General features: G+C 37.0%; 2 protein-coding genes and 1 long non-coding RNA gene across 3 annotated transcripts; all 3 read left to right on the top strand.

Annotated features, from left to right (window-relative positions):
* The first annotated feature begins 28 nt into the window (after window positions 1–28).
* Window positions 29–1813, top strand: LOC134817445 (uncharacterized). Its single transcript, XM_063826586.1, has 5 exons — window positions 29–101; window positions 315–706; window positions 886–1082; window positions 1328–1425; window positions 1635–1813. The coding sequence occupies exons 1-5, from the start codon at window positions 29–31 to the stop codon at window positions 1664–1666; spliced, it is 792 nt and encodes a 263-aa protein (XP_063682656.1). The 3' UTR covers window positions 1667–1813.
* A 1368-nt stretch (window positions 1814–3181) lies between these two features.
* On the top strand, window positions 3182–11077 carry LOC134817444 (uncharacterized). The gene is made up of 12 exons (XM_063826585.1): window positions 3182–3479; window positions 3835–3978; window positions 4250–4343; window positions 4504–4623; window positions 4791–4904; window positions 8199–8345; window positions 8469–8624; window positions 8909–9127; window positions 9267–9403; window positions 10133–10320; window positions 10498–10799; window positions 10944–11077. The coding sequence occupies exons 2-12, from the start codon at window positions 3949–3951 to the stop codon at window positions 11075–11077; spliced, it is 1641 nt and encodes a 546-aa protein (XP_063682655.1). The 5' UTR covers window positions 3182–3479; window positions 3835–3948.
* Window positions 11078–11654: 577 nt separating this feature from the next.
* On the top strand, window positions 11655–17113 carry LOC134817126 (uncharacterized). The gene is made up of 3 exons (XR_010160471.1): window positions 11655–11893; window positions 12130–12294; window positions 16904–17113. It is a non-coding gene; the product is annotated as an uncharacterized LOC134817126 (long non-coding RNA).
* The last annotated feature ends 3024 nt before the right edge of the window (window positions 17114–20137 follow it).

Genomic DNA, 20137 nt, shown 5'->3' with positions numbered 1-20137 from the left:
TTTTCTCGCAGTGTTGTTAGTTGCTCAAATGATTTTCGTTAAGTTTATTGCTATTAATATTTTAATTTCTTTAGCGGAAAGTGATGTTGTTCTCAGTTCAGGTGAGTTAAGCATTACAGTCAGGTAGGTTCCTTTACAAATGAGACCTTATTTAATATGTCTCACCTGACACTATCTATTATTTATTGTTTCTTCAACAAAGGCACTTGTCACTGGTGATTTGATAATAATTAAAGCTCCTTTACTTGGTGAAAACTATCAGTAACCAAATGTTTTAAAGAGGTTTAATTTGTTAGTAATTTTTAACATTTCAGCTGTTTTAAGTTATGCCCTGAATGGTACAGACATATTCCCGCCTTCAAATCTCCTGAATAGGAACACCTCTGACTTATCTTCTCTTCTTCTAAATAACGCCTTCTTCAATGGAAATGATACAGTTCGTTCCCACGGACGCGGAAGAGGGACCAACAAGAGACCAGGGTCACCAGAGTTACCAGGGTTACCAGAGTTACCAGGGTTACAAGAGATAGTACCCTCTACAACCCGCCAGATAAACCCTGCATACCACACAGCTGGACCAGGACCCGCTTTTGACAATGATATGAGGGTGGCAGCGGAGGTAGTCCTCAGTAAGTGGGATGGAAGTGCTCACGGGGATGAGCTATGGTGGCAGGCTGAGTTTGGTGGGGTGGTCTATATCGCTACTGTGAGTTTTAATATTTTTGATACCGATCTTTTTTACAAGAAAACCTTCTGTACTATGATTCGAAACTTCATTCAAATAAAGAAATCAGAAAATGAATAAAAGATTTGACTACTTAAAGCATGATAATCCTCATCTGAATCTTCTGTTTTTCCGATAACAAGGCCACTTATCCTTATCAGTTGACCCTACATTCCTACTACTACACCAGCTGGTTCAACAAAACGTGGGGTTGTGTACAGAACAAGAAGACGTACAAGTTCTGTAAAGATGAGATGTCCTTTGTTGATGTGGATCTGTACCAAGGGTCAAGTTTTGTTAAGAGATGTGGTACACTCGTGCAAGGACATGGACTCAGACAGCAGGATCAGGTTTACAGGTATAGGACATTGGTTATAGATTGGAGTATGATTTTGTAAACATTTACTGATTTGGTTTTCTCCTACGCTAGCACACTCAGCGGGTTTATAAGATGCGAATGTTCCACGAGCGTTTTATTTTCATAGACCTGGTCAGTAAGGAAGTTTGTTTATGGGAGAGAGCTGTCAATAAACCTGTAGTATTATATAATAAGCATTCAACTGTGACCATTTCAACTGTGACCATTTCCTCATTATCCCCCAGATTTACTTGCGATGGATATGGGGACAGGATATCTTTATCAAAGAAACACTCTAAAACCATGCTGCTGCTTCATGAGATAGTTATAACTGGAATTCAAGGTATTTGCTGAAGTCAGATTATTCTTACAAAAACTTTTTTGAACATTTCAAGCATTATGTTTAAACTGTGAAGCATGATACGTTTAAAACTTTACAAAACCCACGAGTTTATGCTGGACTCGCGGTTTCAACTTTGCATTGTCTCGCATTTTTCTTCAGAGTAGGAGTGATAAAGTTCATGCAGTAAAATAATCAGATAATTTTTCTAGAGGGATACAAATATTTGCAGCGCCCAAAATAAATTCACACAGCATTTGAGAGATCCGGAGACCCGATGTTGATTATAGTGAAGCACATGAAGCATTATGGAACGTAGTGTCAGGGAACTGTATCCTTTGCAAGCACATTCACGCAACATCATGATATCACAGACTACAAGAACAACAACAATAATAACGACAATAATAACGACAATAATGACGACAATAATAACGACAATAATAACGACAATAATAACAACAATAATAACGACAACAAGAATTGCGCCGGTTAGCGGACGCTAGATTTCCATCGCCCGTAATTAATTACAATTAACAATCGTTTCATATTGGTTAAATTACCAAATTTCTTTGGGGCGTTACAGTGAACAAAATGGAGGGGTTGCCGTTGTCAATTATTTGAATCGAAAGTTAAACGACCGGACACCGTAGCGCAGCCTGTGCGGTGATATGCATGATGCAGTTAAAAGGACATCTGTCCGACAGCGACTCTTGTCCGACTCAATATGTTACCAGAAAAAAAAGACATCTGTCCGAAATTGTGATCTAATTGCAATACGACACATTTCCATTTTCCAATTAGAGACATGATCTGAACTGAGATATGACCTGAGCTGAACTCTACCATAGTTTATTTTCATTTGATGTCAAAAATTGGACAATAGTTTAAATGTTATATAAATAACTGATCTCCATACCGCTCTCCTGTGTGTAATGTAGGCTGTGATGTGATTGGCAGCTTGTTACAGCTTGTTAGTGTACGGCTAGCATGATCCTGTCCTCAAATAGTCAATCACGTATCGATGGATCAGATCTCAATGGATCAAATCAGCATTATATTAGGACTGTGGGAGCAACGTCACAAGATTACACGTGAGCTTGTGAAATACGAACGTGATCTGAAATTGCAAATGTGATCCGAAAGTTGGACAGATGTCGCCAAAAACGACTCCTATCTGACAGCGACTCTTGTCCGAAACCGGTAATTCGACTGTCGGACAGATGTCACCCAATCAAATCTGTGGTAGTTAATACAATGTGAATCATAATAAAATGTATCGTTCATTTCGTCTAAATATAATGAATCAATCTATGGGCAATCATGTTCAACATGATAGTCATAACATCATAATTTATACAACAACATAACGGATTACTAATATCGGGTTGCACCAAGCACCCACAACAAAATGAGAAGTTTGTATCGCATGAAGTTAACGAAAGCTTAAACGACAAATATCAATGCGAATCAAAATGTATAATAGCGAAAAGAGATATACATGCGCGCCGTACACGATTTATTAGCTCGATTCTTGGTATAGAGTGCACCTTGACATAAAAGCATTGTAAAATGCGCGCGCGACCATCAGAAGATAATTTGTAAAGGAGCACGTGTTTGCGGAGGTTAATGCATGTTTTGCTTTGTGACACGACGAAAAACCTATACCCACTATACCCATTCTCAAATCCTACCACTTCTAACCATCTATTGCCTTTTTAGGCGATGGAAAAAATAACGACAACAACAAAACAATATGACACATCCCGGACTTAAACATTACAATATAGAACCAACAAATTGGAAGACATTTCAAGTTATATTTATATTCCACTACCATTACTTCTGAAAGCCACAATCCGTAGCTCACATTTTTGAATATCACTTCAGAATCACCTTTAACTCTAATTGGCGCTGTCTTGGACCAGCCTAAAAGTACCGGCGGAAATAAGTCGGATGCTAAGGACTGCCTCTCTGGAAACAGTACATATGCCCAGCTTGCTGCAAGTCACAATTGGTTGACTGTTACACTCGAGAAGCAATCCAAGATTACCAAGGTAGGTTTAATAAAAATGTATTATAATTTAATGACATGAAATACCATCTCGGCACTTGGAAAGTCTCGGATACTTATCCAGTATCTATAGTCTATAAAGTCTATAAAGTCTATAAAGTCTATAAAGTCTATAAAGTCTATAAAGTCTATAAAGTCTATAAAGTCTATAAAGTCTATAAAGTCTATAAAGTCTATAAAGTCTATTTAAAGTCTATAAAGTCTATAAAGTCTATAAATTCTATAAAGTCTATAAAGTCTATAAAGTCTATAAAGTATATTTAAAGTCTATAAAGTCTGTAAAGTATATAAAGTCTATAAAGTCTATAAGTCTCTGTTCTTACAAATATCTATCCCAGATAGAGCTGTATGCCCCAGATGATGAGAGCGAATTAACGACGATTAAAGATGCGGTTATATATGTGGGACAGTCCTACTGTGGGGTTGCAGATGGAAAACTAAAGAACCAGTCCATGACACGCTATGTGATCAACTGTCGAACGGTAAGAGTAATGTGTTTAAAGTTTATTGTCAATAACAGCTGAGATGAGGGGCTCGCTGACGGTATATGTGACTGTTTGGTGCTACAAACTGACTGGTTAATAGATGTCAGGTGTCAGAACAATCATTACCTTCTAAATAGCAGATTATACTTCAAGAGATGATGATAAATTCACAAAATATTCGCATAATATTCAATATTCATGAATAATAGCCAATCTTCAAGTGTTAATTGTTAATACAACTGACAACTATTTTAAATTCTTTATTAAGAACGATGGTTTACTGGGACATGCAGTGAAAATACAATCATCCAGCAAGAACATGAAAGTGGCCAGAGTTTTGGTCTTTGGAATTGAAGAGGAGGGTTAGTTACAATGGTTACGTTACCTTGGTTACCATAGTTACATTCTATTAACTTATTGTCAGAGGCTTACATCCATGATAACTTGATATTTTGTTTATTAGTATTAATCTTCTTTTAATTCTGGGCCTCCTGAGTCCTGATATCCATATTGATATTTCAGTCGCCCCAACAATCCCAAATATGGAAGAAAGAGAGTTTATCCCAACCCAAGCACCTGTCCAAACCAAGACACCGTTTAGGGTCCCGGATATGGAACCTGAAATAGAGGAGCGAGCAGACGGTAAAACTTAATTATGCTATTGTTATGGTGGTAGTGTGCTCTTCTTCATAGTTCTTAAGATGATGCATATCGACTTTTCGTGGAAATTGAGCCCACTATTCACGTTCGTTTTTCATGTCTCTAACCTGAAAATATGTTCTGCAAACGCTAATAAACATTAAATTCAGGAGTTAAAATTGCAGTGATCACAATCGAAGAGCCTATCCCCATTAAAGTTCTACAAGATATTGGGAATCTCCCAAATGCAACTAAAACTCCTCTTGGCTTCCTTGCCTTTGCTGGTGAGACTTATATCTGATCGTAAATATGATCATAAATATTATCATTGCTTTGTAAAAATGGTTACTATGGTTACTGGTTATTGCTTTGTAAAACTCTTAATTAAATTAAATACCGGGAGCATCTAGAGAAAATAAACCCACGTAATTTCAAATCATAAAATTCCAAAATAACTATAAAGAGTAGTGTACAAGTTTGCTCATAAGGTCAAGTTCGGAGACAACCTGTACATAAAATCAGTCACTAATTACACTCATTTCACTGCCATAAACGGTAAAATTAATTATAATTCCTCTGAAAGTCCAAGGGGTACAGGCTCTTCAGATATTATACTCCAAACCTTTCTATAATGATATCTGGGTTCAAAATTTAAATAACTCAACCTTGGTGGAGACAGTGGCCACCTGAAAATTACAAAAATAAAGGAGCTGTAAATCACTTATGAAAAAAATATTAACTCCAAATTTCACAATTTAAAGTTACGTAAGACAGGTGGGTACTCAAAAAGTGCCGGTTGAGCAGGTTTGTCTGCTCAACACAGGTGGAGCAGCTCACTGACTACATGAGCTAATATAAGTGACTAGAACTAACCCACTCATGCTTTTTAATTGCTCCAAAGTCCTAATATTTAATATTATGGGTTATACCAATCATATTTCATAGAATAGGATCCTCAGAATCGGCTCAACCGAGGTGGAGACAGCATAACATGCAGTTCAAAATCTGTTATTTTGTAGTTTAGGAGCTGTAGAGTGACTGTGGCAGTCCATTTGCAATACCAATGATTCTAAATCATCTACCAACTCATATTACAAGGCATCCTTGCTGAAAAGTACACTCAACATAGGTGGAGACTCAAATTTGGCAAATTTGGGTGTAAATTTGACCTCAAAAGTCAAGGTTCTCCACCGCGGTTGAGTGGTTGATAGCTAGTTTGATGAGTTGTATACATGGTCAAGTTCGGAGACAACCTGTACATTTTTTACTTTTTTAGAAGTGTGTGGTGGAGCCAGCTCAACACAGACTGAAACTCCTTGATTATATGGCTGACAAGACATTTTTCAGGACTTTCTCTGAGTAACAAAAAAAAATTAAAAGGTTGAACGGTTGAGCAGATACAGGTGGTATTAAACAAACCCTTAAAAGGTGGAGATTTAAGGTGGAGACTGGCTCTGGTTGAAGAAACTTTTGATTAAGGTGGAAAAGGTTATTGGTAACATAAACTACATCAAATTTGCAATCTGATAGTTTTATCAATATTTTATTTAAGTGCTCAACCGAGGTGGAGAAATTAAATGCACTTTTCAAAGCTGCTCAACCGGGGGTTGAGAAAGGTTTAGAGAGTTCTAGGTTAGCTAGAAAGTTGCGTCTCGGCCTTTTCTACTTCCCGTTAAATTTTGTTTTTTCCATTGACGCTCAACAGGGTGGAGATCTTTCATTAAGAAACAGTAAAAAGCCTGTCAAACATGCCTAAATTCATTGGTTTTATCACTAATTCTAATCTGCTCTGTTAACTGCTACTGAAGGGGATCATAAAACTGTTACCCCTTCTGTCTTAAAGCAAAGTGTTCTAGCAAATGAAAAAATTATCAAAGTTGTGAAAAGGTACTCAACAAGGTGGAGAAATTGTTGATTAAACATTAAAACATTAAAAAATGCATTAAAACTGGCCCCACCGGGTTGAGTTGAGCTTTGGCAGTTGATTTTTGGAAGAAATAACATTGGGTGACCCTTTAGCATGTATACAACTCATCAAACTAGCCATCAACCACTCAACCGCGGTGGAGAACCTTGACTTCTGAGGTCAAATTTACGCCCAAATTTGCCAAATTTGAGTCTCCACCTATGTTGAGTGTACTTTTCAGCAAGGATGCCTTGTAATATGAGTTGGTAGATGATTTAGAATCATTGGTATTGCAAATGGACTGTCACAGTCACTCTACAGCTCCTAAACTACAGAATAACAGATTTTGAACTGCATGTTATGCTGTCTCCACCTCGGTTGAGCCGATTCTGAGGATCCTATTCTATGAAATATGATTGGTATAACCCATAATATTAAATATTAGGACTTTGGAGCAATTAAAAAGCATGAGAGGGTTAGTTCTAGTCACTTATATTAGCTCATGTAGTCAGTGAGCTGCTCCACCTGTGTTGAGCAGACAAACCTGCTCAACCGGCACTTTTTGAGTACCCACCTGTCTTACGTAACTTTCAATTGTGAAATTTGGAGTAAATATTTTTTTCATAAGTGATTTACAGCTCCTTTATTTTTGTAATTTTCAGGTGGCCACTGTCTCCACCAAGGTTGAGTTATTTAAATTTTGAACCCAGATATCATTATAGAAAGGTTTGGAGTATAATATCTGAAGAGCCTGTACCCCTTGGACTTTCAGAGGAATTATAATTAATTTTACCGTTTATGGCAGTGAAATGAGTGTAATTAGTGACTGATTTTATGTACAGGTTGTCTCCGAACTTGACCACATGCTAAAGGGTCACCCAAAGTTATTTCTTCCAGAAATCAACTGCCAAAGCTCAACTCAACCCGGTGTGGCCAGTTTTAATGCATTTTTTAATGTTTTAATGTTTAATCATCAATTTCTCCACCTTGTTGAGTACCTTTTCACAACTTTGATAGTTTTTTCATTTGCTAGAACACTTTGCTTTAAGACAGAAGGGGTAACAGTTTTATGATCCCCTACAGTAGCAGTTAACAGAGCAGATTAGAATTAGTGATAAAACCAATGAATTTAGGCATGTTTGACAGGCTTTTTACTGTTTCTTAATGAAAGATCTCCACCCTGTTGAGCGTCAATGGAAAAAACAAAATCTTACGGGAAGTAGAAAAGGCCGAGACGCAACTTTCTAGCTAACCTAGAACTCTCTAAACCTTTCTCCACCCCCGGTTGAGCAGCTTTGAAAAGTGCATTTAATTTCTCCACCTCGGTTGAGCACTTAAATAAAATATTGATAAAACCATCAGATTGCAAATTTGATGTAGTTTGTGTTACCAATAACCTTTTCCACCTTAATCAAAAGTTTCTTCAACCAGAGCCAGTCTCCACCTTAAATCTCCACCTTTTAAGGGTTTGTTTAATACCACCTGTATCTGCTCAACCGTTCAACCTTTTAATTTTTTTTTTTACTCAGAGAAAGTCCTGAAAAATGTCTTGTCAGCCATATAATCAGGGAGTTTCAGTCTGTGTTGAGCTGGCTCCACCACACACTTCTAAAAAAGTAAAAAATGTACAGGTTGTCTCCGAACTTGACCATAACATGTTATCGTCCAAAAGGTTATGTGGATAATACCATGGATGAGAAAGCCGAGGAGGCACCTTCAAGAGATAGAGAGAGAACAAAGAAAAGAGCAAAGTTTGATCAGAATGATTTAGAAAAAGCAACTCAATCATTTCTACGCTTCAATGGCCATGTTGAGGATGGTAGGTTATGAAACTGACGCCAGATTTACATTAATTGGTTACCGTGCACTTAAATGTTAGCTCATTTACGAGATTACGTCATCTCACGTGATGGCGTCATCTCACGTGATTGTATTTTATTAGGTGAAATTACGGAAGAGATGGTAGGGTTCATGCAAAAGGACAGGTGTGGGAATGCTGACCTGGTATTTGATGAGAACGGAGAAAAGTGTACAAATCAAACAAGCACTCTTATCATACCAGCCGAACAAAAGACATTAGTTGCGTTTATGATGCCAGGTAAACACAACTGATAACATTTCAGTGACTCCGGTTACTATGGTTACTATGGTTACTGGTCATGTATGACAGTGTTGTGTTTAGTTTGTTAGTTTCTATCTTCATTTCATTTCTAGGAGTGAACTGGTAACTTGGGAATCTCCCAAATTTCGAAATTTTGTGACACAGTTGATTAGAGAATTATCAAAACTATAGTGTATTGTGCGATATCGATTAATTGAATCCTTGGCTGACGAAGTTATTAGAATTATCTTATTCCAAAATAATAATGCTGATCTCCATAGGGGCAAAGGAGAGTGCTTCGTTAGTGGCTGAATCTGAATCTTACTATCTGGAAGTAGACATTAAGTTCAATGACGTTAGAAACGGAAGAAGCCGGTCAGTTTTCCTCGGTTTTAACTATGATACCAAAACTGCAAACGGAGACGATACCCCTCTAGAGATAGTTGCGTTGAGACTCATGAGTGGGAAACTATGTGCTCAGTTCCTTACTTTATTTTATGGTAAGTAATAAGTATATTTATCAATCTGCCTGGACTATTTTAAGGTTAGGTTTGGCCTTTGTGAGATATTGATTATCCTTATAAATTGTATTATTGTAGGCTGACTTCATTAAGATATAATGATAATTTCACTTTTCAGGTCAATTCTTATCAAACTTGGTGTCCAAAGAATCTTTGTTAGATTCATGTTATATTCTGACAGAAAATGACCTTAAAACCCTTGCTTTCAAGGCCAGACTTGATGTTTATAAGCAACTAGGAGGGATCCTGGGCAAGGTGCATGTTTCAATCAGAGGAAAAGAGGTGGCCAAAACTGTGTATAATACCTTCCGGGAATTATATCCACTAAAACTCGGGGACACCGAGGGCTGATAATTTGCTCATTTTTCCCGCAAGAGAAGCGAGGGTATTATCAGCCCAGACTCAGACTGGCTGGCGGCAAGTTTCAAAACAAATAACACTGGCGTTCTATATATTAGACACTATATTGTATGATGCGCACGTATCGGATTACACCCCTTCTGCAATCGGAACCGGAACGTATTATAAAATATAATACCTCCGCAACTTCGTGCCCGCAAATTCCCTCCAGCAAGCTGTCGGGAATTATAGCGCGCAGCACTCAGTGGCGGAGGTATTATAGTATTATAATACTCAACTGATATCATCGGTATGTCATGAAGTCCGAACATAACAAACTCAATACACTTAGAAGTCGTTCGCATATTATGTAATCACTGGAGCGGGTTTCTAGTGTACTTTTAACACAATAGCTATGTGTAAAACTAATTACGGAGGGGGGGGGGGGGGGTAAAATTTGGCCAAAAGGTTATCACGTAATGTGTGAACGACCCCTTATTAAACGAACTCTTACAGACATAAAATTGTTTGGCAGTAAGTGCATGATGGAATCTCATAAATAAATCGTCAGAAGAATCCTTTTCAAAATAATACTTTTCAATCTCCTGTATTCTTATTTTGATGAATAATTATTAATTACATTAGGCTGCTGTGATAACACATGAAGGAGACCACGATATAATGCTGTCTCGTCTTTGCAAGAGATGGACATTATCTAGTGGCGCTACAAAACGTATCAAACCAACTCGCAGAAAAAGATTTTCACTCTCAAGTCACAAGTGGGGAATTGTTGAAAGCACTATGTCTATAAGATTCAACTTCCAGAACTTCAGGTAATTTTAATGTGAACAGTTATCTGGTTTATCACACCAATAGAAACGTTTGGCCATATTGATGTAATGACATTCACATGGACTAAACTTGTGTTAGAATTTGTTTGGACTGCAAAATAATTTTGCAGCAAACAAATTTTTTGGCTCCAAAATTGGTAAACGAAACTTCTGTTTCAGTTCCATTCTCAAGCAAGATGGGACACGGCAAGAGGTTCTCAAAGCATTGAATCTTTTCTCCAACACCGGTTTTAATTTCCAAGAAGTAGCACCCACAGCAAGTGCTGAGATAGTGTTCATGTTTATCAAAGGACTTCATGCTGACAGTAGAACCTACCACGGTGCAGGTGTAGAGAAGGCCCATGCCTATGCTCCAACCAACAGTGAAATACATTTTAACGATTTCCAGAAGTTCGGTATTAGTGAGCATGATCACGGAGGTAGAGCTGTTAGCATGTTTTATGTTGCTGCCCATGAAATAGGTGGGAATATTTGTATCTAGTAATTATTGTTTAACATAAATAAGTTAGTGATAATTGGTTTTAACTTAATGTCAAAAGAGTGACCATGTGATTTACTCGTTATTAATCTGTTTTAGAAAATAATTTATTAAATACAAACTCCAGGGCATGCTCTAGGAATTCTCCACTCCCAACAACAAGACGCACTCATGCAGCCAGGGTACCCTAAAAATGCGTTCCAGATCCAGAATATGCACAACGATGATACCATGGCAGTTCATACTTTGTACCCAGGTTAGCTTAAATTGTATATTCAAATGAGCATGTTCGATAAGTTATTTAAATAATGATAACAAGGAAAGTATTTAATTATAATTTAACTCTGATCGTTTCCTAACAGTCCATGATATTACCACTAACTAACAACCACACACGCTATAGAGTTACCTCAGTCTGGTGTCGGAGCGGTAAACATGTTTCAAAGCACAGTAGTTAAAGGAATACAGTACACTCCCAGAACCACATTTCCAACAGAATGCCACTCTCAAATAGATGCTGCTGTACGCGTGGGAGGTGAGATGATTAGTTTCATGACGTGTGGTATACGTCATGAATATTGGATATTCAGTATTTATGAAATACTGTGTTTATTGATCGTTAAGTTTCCACTACATTTAAGCTGCTGATTCTATTCTTAGACACATCAGAAAAATCCCTCAGATTTCGCATACATAGTATCCGGACCTTTTATCTGGAGAATGAGACAAGAATCAGATGGATGGTACCCATTTGATGGGTATCCGAAAAGAGTGACAGATGTGTTTCATCAGGCTCACGGTACAATTGAGGCTCTATTCATAATACCCCACGAGTTAAAGATTACAGTGTTTGCACTGTATGCAGGTAACTTGATAGCTAGATACACGGTGGTACTGAAGGAGGGGACAAAAGAACCCTATGTTTTACTTACCTGGGCGGGAAAAGAAAGGAAGGAAATTTTGACAAAAAAAACTAAAAGAAAAACAACAACTGTTGACCAAATTATCAAAGGAGCATTCGCATACGGAGCTGACAAAACCATACTAGTAGCAGACAATCAACTGAGTTATTTTGAGGTTAGTTTTAATTGTTGAATCTAAGGGCCCACGTTAAAATTGATAAATAAATATTTGAACAAGCAGGGGATATTTGGCTTTTAAAATTTAGAAAGAGAATTTATAGAATGATATTTTTGAAATCCATAAGCACTAAGCAGCTATACGCCAATACCATTTCTAACTTTGTAATGAGAATTATTAATAAGTTGTATAAACTATAAATCAGTTTGTAAAACCAAAATATGCAATTTCAGTTATCATGGAAGTTCAATAAGGCAGGGACCCCTAATTTAAAAGAGATCACAGAGAATACTGACATGAACAGTTTAATCGGACGAAAGCTTAATAGAGAAGCCTTTAACGCTGCAATGACATTGAATAAGAGAGATACAGAGGAGATTTACATGTTTGAAGCCAGGGTATGTTCAACTTTGCTTAGAGAGATTTTCATAATAAAAGTTTCGTTCAGTATTTTCTGATAGTTTGAATGGTAAATAAGTACACTGCCGGCTAATACATAGTACATACATCTTACATGGCAAGATCTCCATCCAAAAGGATTAGTCTGTGTCAACTGTGTCATCACTTTGTATTATACAACTTCGGCGGGTAACATTTCTCCATCCCTTTCGATCTGCAGCTAATCTTCTCATACAATCAATAGTGAGTTCATTCCGATCCAATCTCTGCTCAGCATCTTCAAGTCCCCATGCCATGCATGCCCACAGTATTTAGCAAGATTGTCCGTTGTTTCTTGCAATCCCTTAACAGTGTCATCCATTCCTACGATGTCATCAGCATAGTCCAGATCAACAACACATTTTTCTGGTTGTCTGGAACTTTGTCTGTGCTCAAGAGTAAAACCACGTGATATATTTTTAAACTTCTCGGCAAGTTCTAATCCCCAGTTAAGTAACAGGTTGAAATGGGGGGGGGGGGGGGGGAGGGGGGGCTTACACATCACCACGTCCAGTCCCTGAATCAACATCAAAGTGTTTTAATTGTTACTTATTTTGGTGGTCATTATTCATATTTTCCTGGTGGTTTTGTTCTACATATTCACATATTGTGAGCATGTCAGCATGTGTACCTTTATCGTTACTAAGATATAGACATCATAGGAATAGGACACGATCACATAAGAGTTATTATTATTATCATTTGATGGAATGCTACTTCCACTTGAAAAATAACATAGGTAGGATTATATTAATTTCACGGGCTCAGTACAATTGGATACCGATAACGTAGACTCACAATAATATTTTAATTTCTAAGCGAATCATTTTTGTCAGTATTTCGTATGAACTACTCAATTAATGATTTATTTTATATTAGCCCTACTTAAACGCAAGGAAATATTTTGGAGTGTTGCCGACTATATGACTAACTTTTGCACCTAAGCAGTAGCCCTCGGGGGCTAGAGGATACGGGAGCCGACTGCCACGCAGAGTATTCCTCAGTGTATTCGCAGAATGTTAACCCGCTCAGTTCTCGTACACGTCTATACTTATAATGTTGCAACAGGGGAGAGATCTCCCCATCTTTTAAGTGCTTTTAACGGAGAAGGTAGACAGATAACTGTTGCCCTCTTCCACGAAACTTGTACTTAACTTTTTTGAACTTAAGCTAAGTTCGCACTTAGCTTAAGTACGACAATTTCTGCTGTCCACGAAACTAGAGACACTTAAGCAAACACAAATTTAGGACAAACCTGTCGTCCACGAACGGGTATCATGCAGAGTACTTAACTGTCACGTGACTGAGGTAACGCAGGTCACACTAACCAATGGTGTGATAGCAAGTAGGAACCAAATTGAGCACACCCAGGCAGATTCTATTAGTATTATTGATTATTTCATTTCCAGTTATTTGGAAGAGGGACATGCTATCAATTGTCAGGTTATATGTGATATAAATGAGCGATTTCTGGACTCTGTTGTGCGTTGGCCCGGTAGTATCCATGATTCGACCATTTGGAAATTAAGTGGGGTCAAGACCTTGGTCAAAGATTTTGTCAAGAGCCAAGGGCTAAACTATAAGGGTTAGCTTCTTGGTGATTCGGGGTACGGCCAGCGAGAAATCATGATGGTTCCACTGCTTGAAGAAAATCTCACTCCGAAAGAGAAACGGTACAACGTTGCACACAAAAAGTGAAGATGTACTGTAGAAAGGGCCATTGGCGTCCTGAAATCGAGGTTTAGGTGTCTCTCTCATGTAAATATTGACTGAAGATAACTGTTACTAAGACCTTCAGCTTATTGAAAAACACTCCAAATTTACGGTTTATATGTTTTTAAAACCCTCGAAACTGTTTACTGTTCCTCAATCACTATTTTTAGTTATCACAAAATTCGATTTTACATTTAAGTTCGACTTAAGTACAGCTTAAGTGAGGTTTGGACTGGTCTTAACTTTTTACTTAAATCTCCCTGATTTAAGTCCACTCTTAAGTTAATTTGGGGCTTAAGTAAGTATCGATTACAATTACGCTTCCAACACGCACCATATATGGATGCTAACGCAACTTTAAGTGCACGCTAAGTTTAACTCCCAAAGTCGTACTTAAATATTTAAGTAGGAACTTAAATCATGCGACTTAAGTAAAAATTTGTACTTAAGACTCAGTTCGTGGACGACAAACGAAGGGTTGTACTTAAATTTGTACCTAAGTCATTCTTAAGTACACCATAAACTGTTCGTGGAAGACAGGTTTCTCGATCTACCTGTCAGTGTCGTATCTACCTACCTGTTGTAAGAGGACTATTTTAAGAAAAACTCCACACATCTGAGTATCTAGTAACCCGGGCAATATGTGTCTCTAGTCTCTACCACTGATGTCGTGTAATATAACCATGCAGTTGTCATGTCTCAGCTCCGGCAATAGTTTTGTAATGGAATCACTACCTTTTCGTAGCTCGTAGGAGTTAAATGTCTTGATTAGTTGCCAATATTATAAAATATGTAAGTAACTTGATGCTGATTACCTAGTATAGGCTATAGCTATCTTTAGTAAATCCACGTGATTAAACTGAAGGAACGCTTATAAACTCTCCTGATGATTTCCCCGTGTGTTACAAATACTCATACTCAAGTACCTTTATTGATTGAAATAAATTTTCGTGCACATACAGAATGAATGGTTAATAATTTAATATATATGTAGACCAAGCTCTGTGCACGGGATGCTTCCTGGAAGAATCCAGTTCTTTTAGCGGGGCACCCTACCTAAAGCCAAATTGAGATATAATAATCATATTCCTAGAGAAATAATCAGAAATCGAATACCAATCAAATAATATGATATATACCTATGAGTAGTAACCATATTTACTATGCAAAATGCCCCAACCACATAGTGTAAATTTATATAGAATTCAAATTCCATATCATCATTAAACCTCAATACCTAGTCAATATAATAGCCCAAGCAAAATTAAATAACTTCTTATATACCTTACTGTCATACTACAAATTAATTAAACATTTGAAATCTGTTGACCAGAGAATAAATTTCTAAGCCTAATGCAAGTGAAATAATTTAGATGCAATAATGAATGCCTAATGTGAGTATCATTTGTCAATGTCCTTGTAAAAAAGTCTGTACAAGAGATATGAGTAACTAATATAGAAGAAAAAACAGGAAGTTGTCGTCTGTTGTAAAATAAATAAAATATCTAGAATATAAATTAGAATATAAAATAACATTCAGTCAATGTGTCGTCAATAAACTGTACAATTATCAAATGTTAAAACTGGGTGATACAGTCACCAAAAAAAATACTAAGTATGATCTGATAAGTTAATAAATTAAATGTGGTCTATAAAACTACCACTAAGTATAATAGGTCAATAAATTAAAAGTGGTTTATAAAACTACCACTGTGGGAACCCCTTCTCCAGTTAAAACATGTCAGTCATGTGCAAAATCAATCAGAATGGTAAGGTGGTAAAAAAGGGAATATCTTTTCGATACATCAATTATATATGCCTCAGATTTAAAAGAATTAGAAGTTACTTAGTTATCGGCGACTATGATTGCAGTGTAAAATTTGTCATATGAATTGTCGACGGTATAATTAGGGTCTGTTGTTATAGATGATAGTAGCTGTTTCTTATAATAAGAATTAAATTTCTTTAAAATAAGATCCATATCATAATTTACACTAGGAATATTTTCACTTTTCCATACAGCTTCAAAAAGATCTTTCAACCAAGGCAGAAGTCCAGGAGAACCGTACTTTAACTGCTCATTATGAACCAGAAATCTGATAATTTATATTACATATTCTGATATTTATACATGTCAGGATTCATCAGAAATTCAGAAGCCTAGCGATTATAAAATTCAGATAACATTACTGATTACTCTTTTATACCGTGTTCAGTATTTTCAAGTAAATTAGCCGGTAAGGACAGTTTGCCTCTTGTAGTCCAAATTTACTTTCCTCATTGCTAGAATTCATTCCTGAACAAAAAATTTTAAAAAATTGTTCCAGATTCTCCCTCCTTGCATGTTGCACCCTCGTTGAGAGTGAGACCTATATTACTGCAAGCACATTGTTTTCAAAATTTGCAGGACTTCTCCTTTGGTCCTTAAATTGGCACAACAACATCTTGCTGGATTTATCATTTCACATTGCTAAATTTCAATTCTGGAAGCAAATTTCCTGACATTTTTTCTCGAGAGAATACAATATGCATCCCCTTTTCGAACTACACTTATTTCGCAAGAGCTGCTTGCAGGCCCTAATATGCATTTAAAATCATATTATTTTAATCGTTCTTAAAACTGTGTTTGAAAATGATCTCTATCGCCAAATTGCTTAGCTAGGCCTTTGCGATTTTGACACCACAATTTTCAGTTTTATACCTGTCACGGTTTTTGCGGAAACGTGTTGTCAGAAAAATGGCAACAGTAAAATGGCAACAGATATACCTATTATATCGTCTCGCTTTACATATAGTAAGATTTGCCGTTTGACTACATCATACCTAATACTATATGACTTTCCATCTGTGTTTCAGAACGTGTGGCAGGAGAAACCCTTCACAACGCCAGAAGGTGGTAACCGAAGATGGAAGGAAGTTCCAAACTGGTTCAAGATTGCTGGCTGGTGTCGTCGCAGAAACACATGATCCCAGTTGTAATGAAACTCTGAACAATTTTAATTTAGCTCGAAGCTAATGTACTAATGTATAATGTACTAATGTACAATACAATGACATTAGGGTTAAAAGGCCTCACTTAAAAATTTCTCTGTGAAATAATAAGCCTCTTGTTATTTAAATCAAAAAGTATTATTTTTACTGCTTTTTAGTTCGCTCAAAAGACTTTAAACTCTCGGGAATCTGGACAGAATTCAAAAAGACTGTGTCAGGTCCAAGAATACTGACGGCTTACCTGGATTGTGTGGGTGTCGAGATACACCCACTTATAAGAGGGGAAAAAAGAATTAATTGTATTATTCTATCTCAGATCCATTATCATATCATATTAGTTGATGGCCCAATCTTTAATGATCACAGAGAGGCCAGATTTAAATTATGGATCGAGCGCTCATAGATGGGTTTTGAAAACACCCGGAATTTCGGATATTACGTTTATTTTGCAATAGGGGCCAGTGGCTCTCGTGAAAATTGTATTTTACGTCTTATTATTATTTGATGTAAAGTGGGTTTGAGAAACACCCACAATTGCTTTCACTTCCTGTATCCTAGTAGGATAATTCACGATACTTCATACGAAGTTACACCCTTCTCCCTTTAGGAGTCCTGTCCTATAATCGAATGATAATTCGGTGAAACTATCAATTTCGTGGGCCTAAGTCGGGACAAAATCACCACCGATTGTAAAGCTATATTGTGGTAAAGTCGCGAGAGGGCAAAAATGCTACCCACTGTTCCAAATACAGAGCAGGTCCATTATTCTGTTAAGCACTTGGTGTGTACGTTGCGTTTATACGATGAACAATTTTAAAATTTTTTTTCGACCGCAGACTTCCTTTTGGCTTTTAGTGTTATAAATAAATAATTTGAAATGTTCTGTTTAACGTTCATGATGGACGATGGTGGATCAAATGCGTTGTTAGTTGTCAATAGATTTCACCAGTCAGCCGAATTATTGCGTGTGTTATGACCTAGTCGACAGAAATTTTGTCACTTTTAGTAATATGAATCTTGACATAGTCAGTAGAAATAGTGCGGTTTTAATGCATCTAGAGCCGTTTTAGGACGCCAAAATCGTCTGGTTTCCCCTCCAGCAGGGACCGCTGGCCATTCGGGGCCTGCCCCTAAACCCCCTGAGTCAGTCGAGGTGGGTTAAAACCCACCTTGCCTAATACACCCTACCCACGAGCCGCCTCTGCACCGCGAAACTTAACTTTGGGGTAACATGTCATTCAATAATGATATCAGAGCGTCATTGTAGTTCCTGAAAACATTAATCCTGTCAAAAACTAATTATTTTATAACCAATAAGTCCACATATTACCTCAATAACATATTACCTCACTAAAAACCATTGGTAATTCTGTCTGGAAAAGCTTCGTTAAATGAGCACGAGATTTAATTAGATCTACTGCAGTAGTGGGTGCTCTGGGACAAACTCAAAGGTAATTCTAAAATAAAATTACCGCAATTGTCCTAAACCGACATTCTCGTACATTTTACACATATAGTCATTAGTCATAACGTAGTGTGCGAAAAACAGTTCACGATTACAGAATGATCAAATTAACATATTTTGATCAAATTATCATATTTCCTTTTCGTGTAATTCCGTATTTCTAGCTTTGTTTATCACTTTCTCCCCCTCATGTTGCTTAGGTTTTTGCACTTGATGCAGTTTATCGCTTTGTCGCTTAAACATCGATTTTTTTAAACAGCCGATTAATCAGTATGACGATCCATATCCAGGTAAACAAACACGTGATTATTCTACAAATCGACCCCTTATTCTCATGAAAGGACTTTCTGATAAATGTCATGGTGCGAGACACGACTTTTGATCCACTTGTTAGCCTGGATCTTGTTTAGTTATTGTTTAACAGAAGCACCGCTCATGAGCAGTTGGAATGTAGCCGTATCTTTTCCTTTCAAACCTGTGGAAGTGAGGATATTGTATGTTATTATGTTATTATGCTGTTTTCTGACATGTCCGTATGAATCTAGATATACACGGATAAGACTAAGATGAGCTTCACAGAAACATTCAAAACTATTTTAGTTGAACTTCAGATACCGTGAGAGATATGACCGGAATTACAGGAAGGTTTGAACAAATGAAATGATTATTTTCATGCAATGTTCCTTTAATTCTATATTTGGGCAGTTCCACGATAAAGTTTCACTAGGTGATTTTATAAAGTTGGTCAGATGGCTTCAAAATTTAGTCTATTTGATCGACAATTGTCTATATTTTAATGCTCAAAGCTATTTTACAGCTAAATATAGCTTTAACTACCAAAAAAAATTCACCAAAGTCACACCACATTCACATCCTAAAAATGGCTTATTTCAAGACACGGCCATAACTGTCGATAATAACATGGAAACAACCTAATTTTCATCGAACAATAACATTTATGAATGTGTTACTTGATCCTGAAATCATGAAAACACCAGGAAATAGGGTTCTGGGAAAAAAATTTACCCCAACGAAGTGTCCCGTAGGTCACAAAAAAGGTATAAAAAGTTTTATTATGAAAAATAATAGGCATTTCTTTTTACCTAACGCCTTGGAGCTATCTCGCCGTGGCTGCAGGAGGTAGCATGCAAAGTTTTATCATGATTGTATGATGAGGTTTTGAGATATCGAGGGGGTGAAAGTGGTCCCGTAGGTCACAGGGGTGTGACCTACGGGACAGTCCTGTAGGTCACAGATAATTAAATCGAAATTTTGAGTGAGAGTTACTCACAGTATATGTTTTAACATGTATCAGAGTTTATGTAGCATTTTTCCGCTGCCACATTAACTCTTTGTTTTGATTTTACTTCCTCCATTTACACATACACATCACCTCTCACTTCTCAGTTTTGATGTTTCTATTTTGTTTCTCTGTGTGTCACTCTTTCTCCTGCATCAGATAATTACGAAGTTAAGAGTCTTAAGTTTTTCTCAGATGGCACAGGACAGCATTTTAAACAAAAATACACCCTCTGCCAAGTTGTGACATTAAACTTCCCAGAGCTGGAAGACGTTTCTTGGCATTTCTTTGCTACAAGTCACGGAAAAGGCCCCATTGATGGGCTAGGAGGTAC

Source organism: Bolinopsis microptera, chromosome 6 (genome assembly GCF_026151205.1).
Source record: "Bolinopsis microptera isolate Bmic1 chromosome 6, MBARI_Bmic_1.0, whole genome shotgun sequence".
NCBI lineage: Eukaryota > Metazoa > Ctenophora > Tentaculata > Lobata > Bolinopsidae > Bolinopsis > Bolinopsis microptera.
Note: the sequence above shows the minus strand (reverse complement) of the source record. Positions and strands in the feature narration are given on the sequence as shown.

Coding starts and splice junctions, on each gene's coding strand:
- LOC134817445 (XM_063826586.1), top strand. CDS start 29: ATGATTTTCGTTAAGTTTATTGCTATTAATATTTTAATTTCTTTAGCG. Junction 102..314: donor TGATGTTGTTCTCAGTTCAG/GTGAGTTAAGCA, acceptor TTAACATTTCAG/CTGTTTTAAGTTATGCCCTG. Junction 1,426..1,634: donor AGTTATAACTGGAATTCAAG/GTATTTGCTGAA, acceptor TAATTTTTCTAG/AGGGATACAAATATTTGCAG.
- LOC134817444 (XM_063826585.1), top strand. CDS start 3,949: ATGACACGCTATGTGATCAACTGTCGAACG. Junction 8,625..8,908: donor AGTTGCGTTTATGATGCCAG/GTAAACACAACT, acceptor TGATCTCCATAG/GGGCAAAGGAGAGTGCTTCG. Junction 10,321..10,497: donor TTCAACTTCCAGAACTTCAG/GTAATTTTAATG, acceptor CTTCTGTTTCAG/TTCCATTCTCAAGCAAGATG.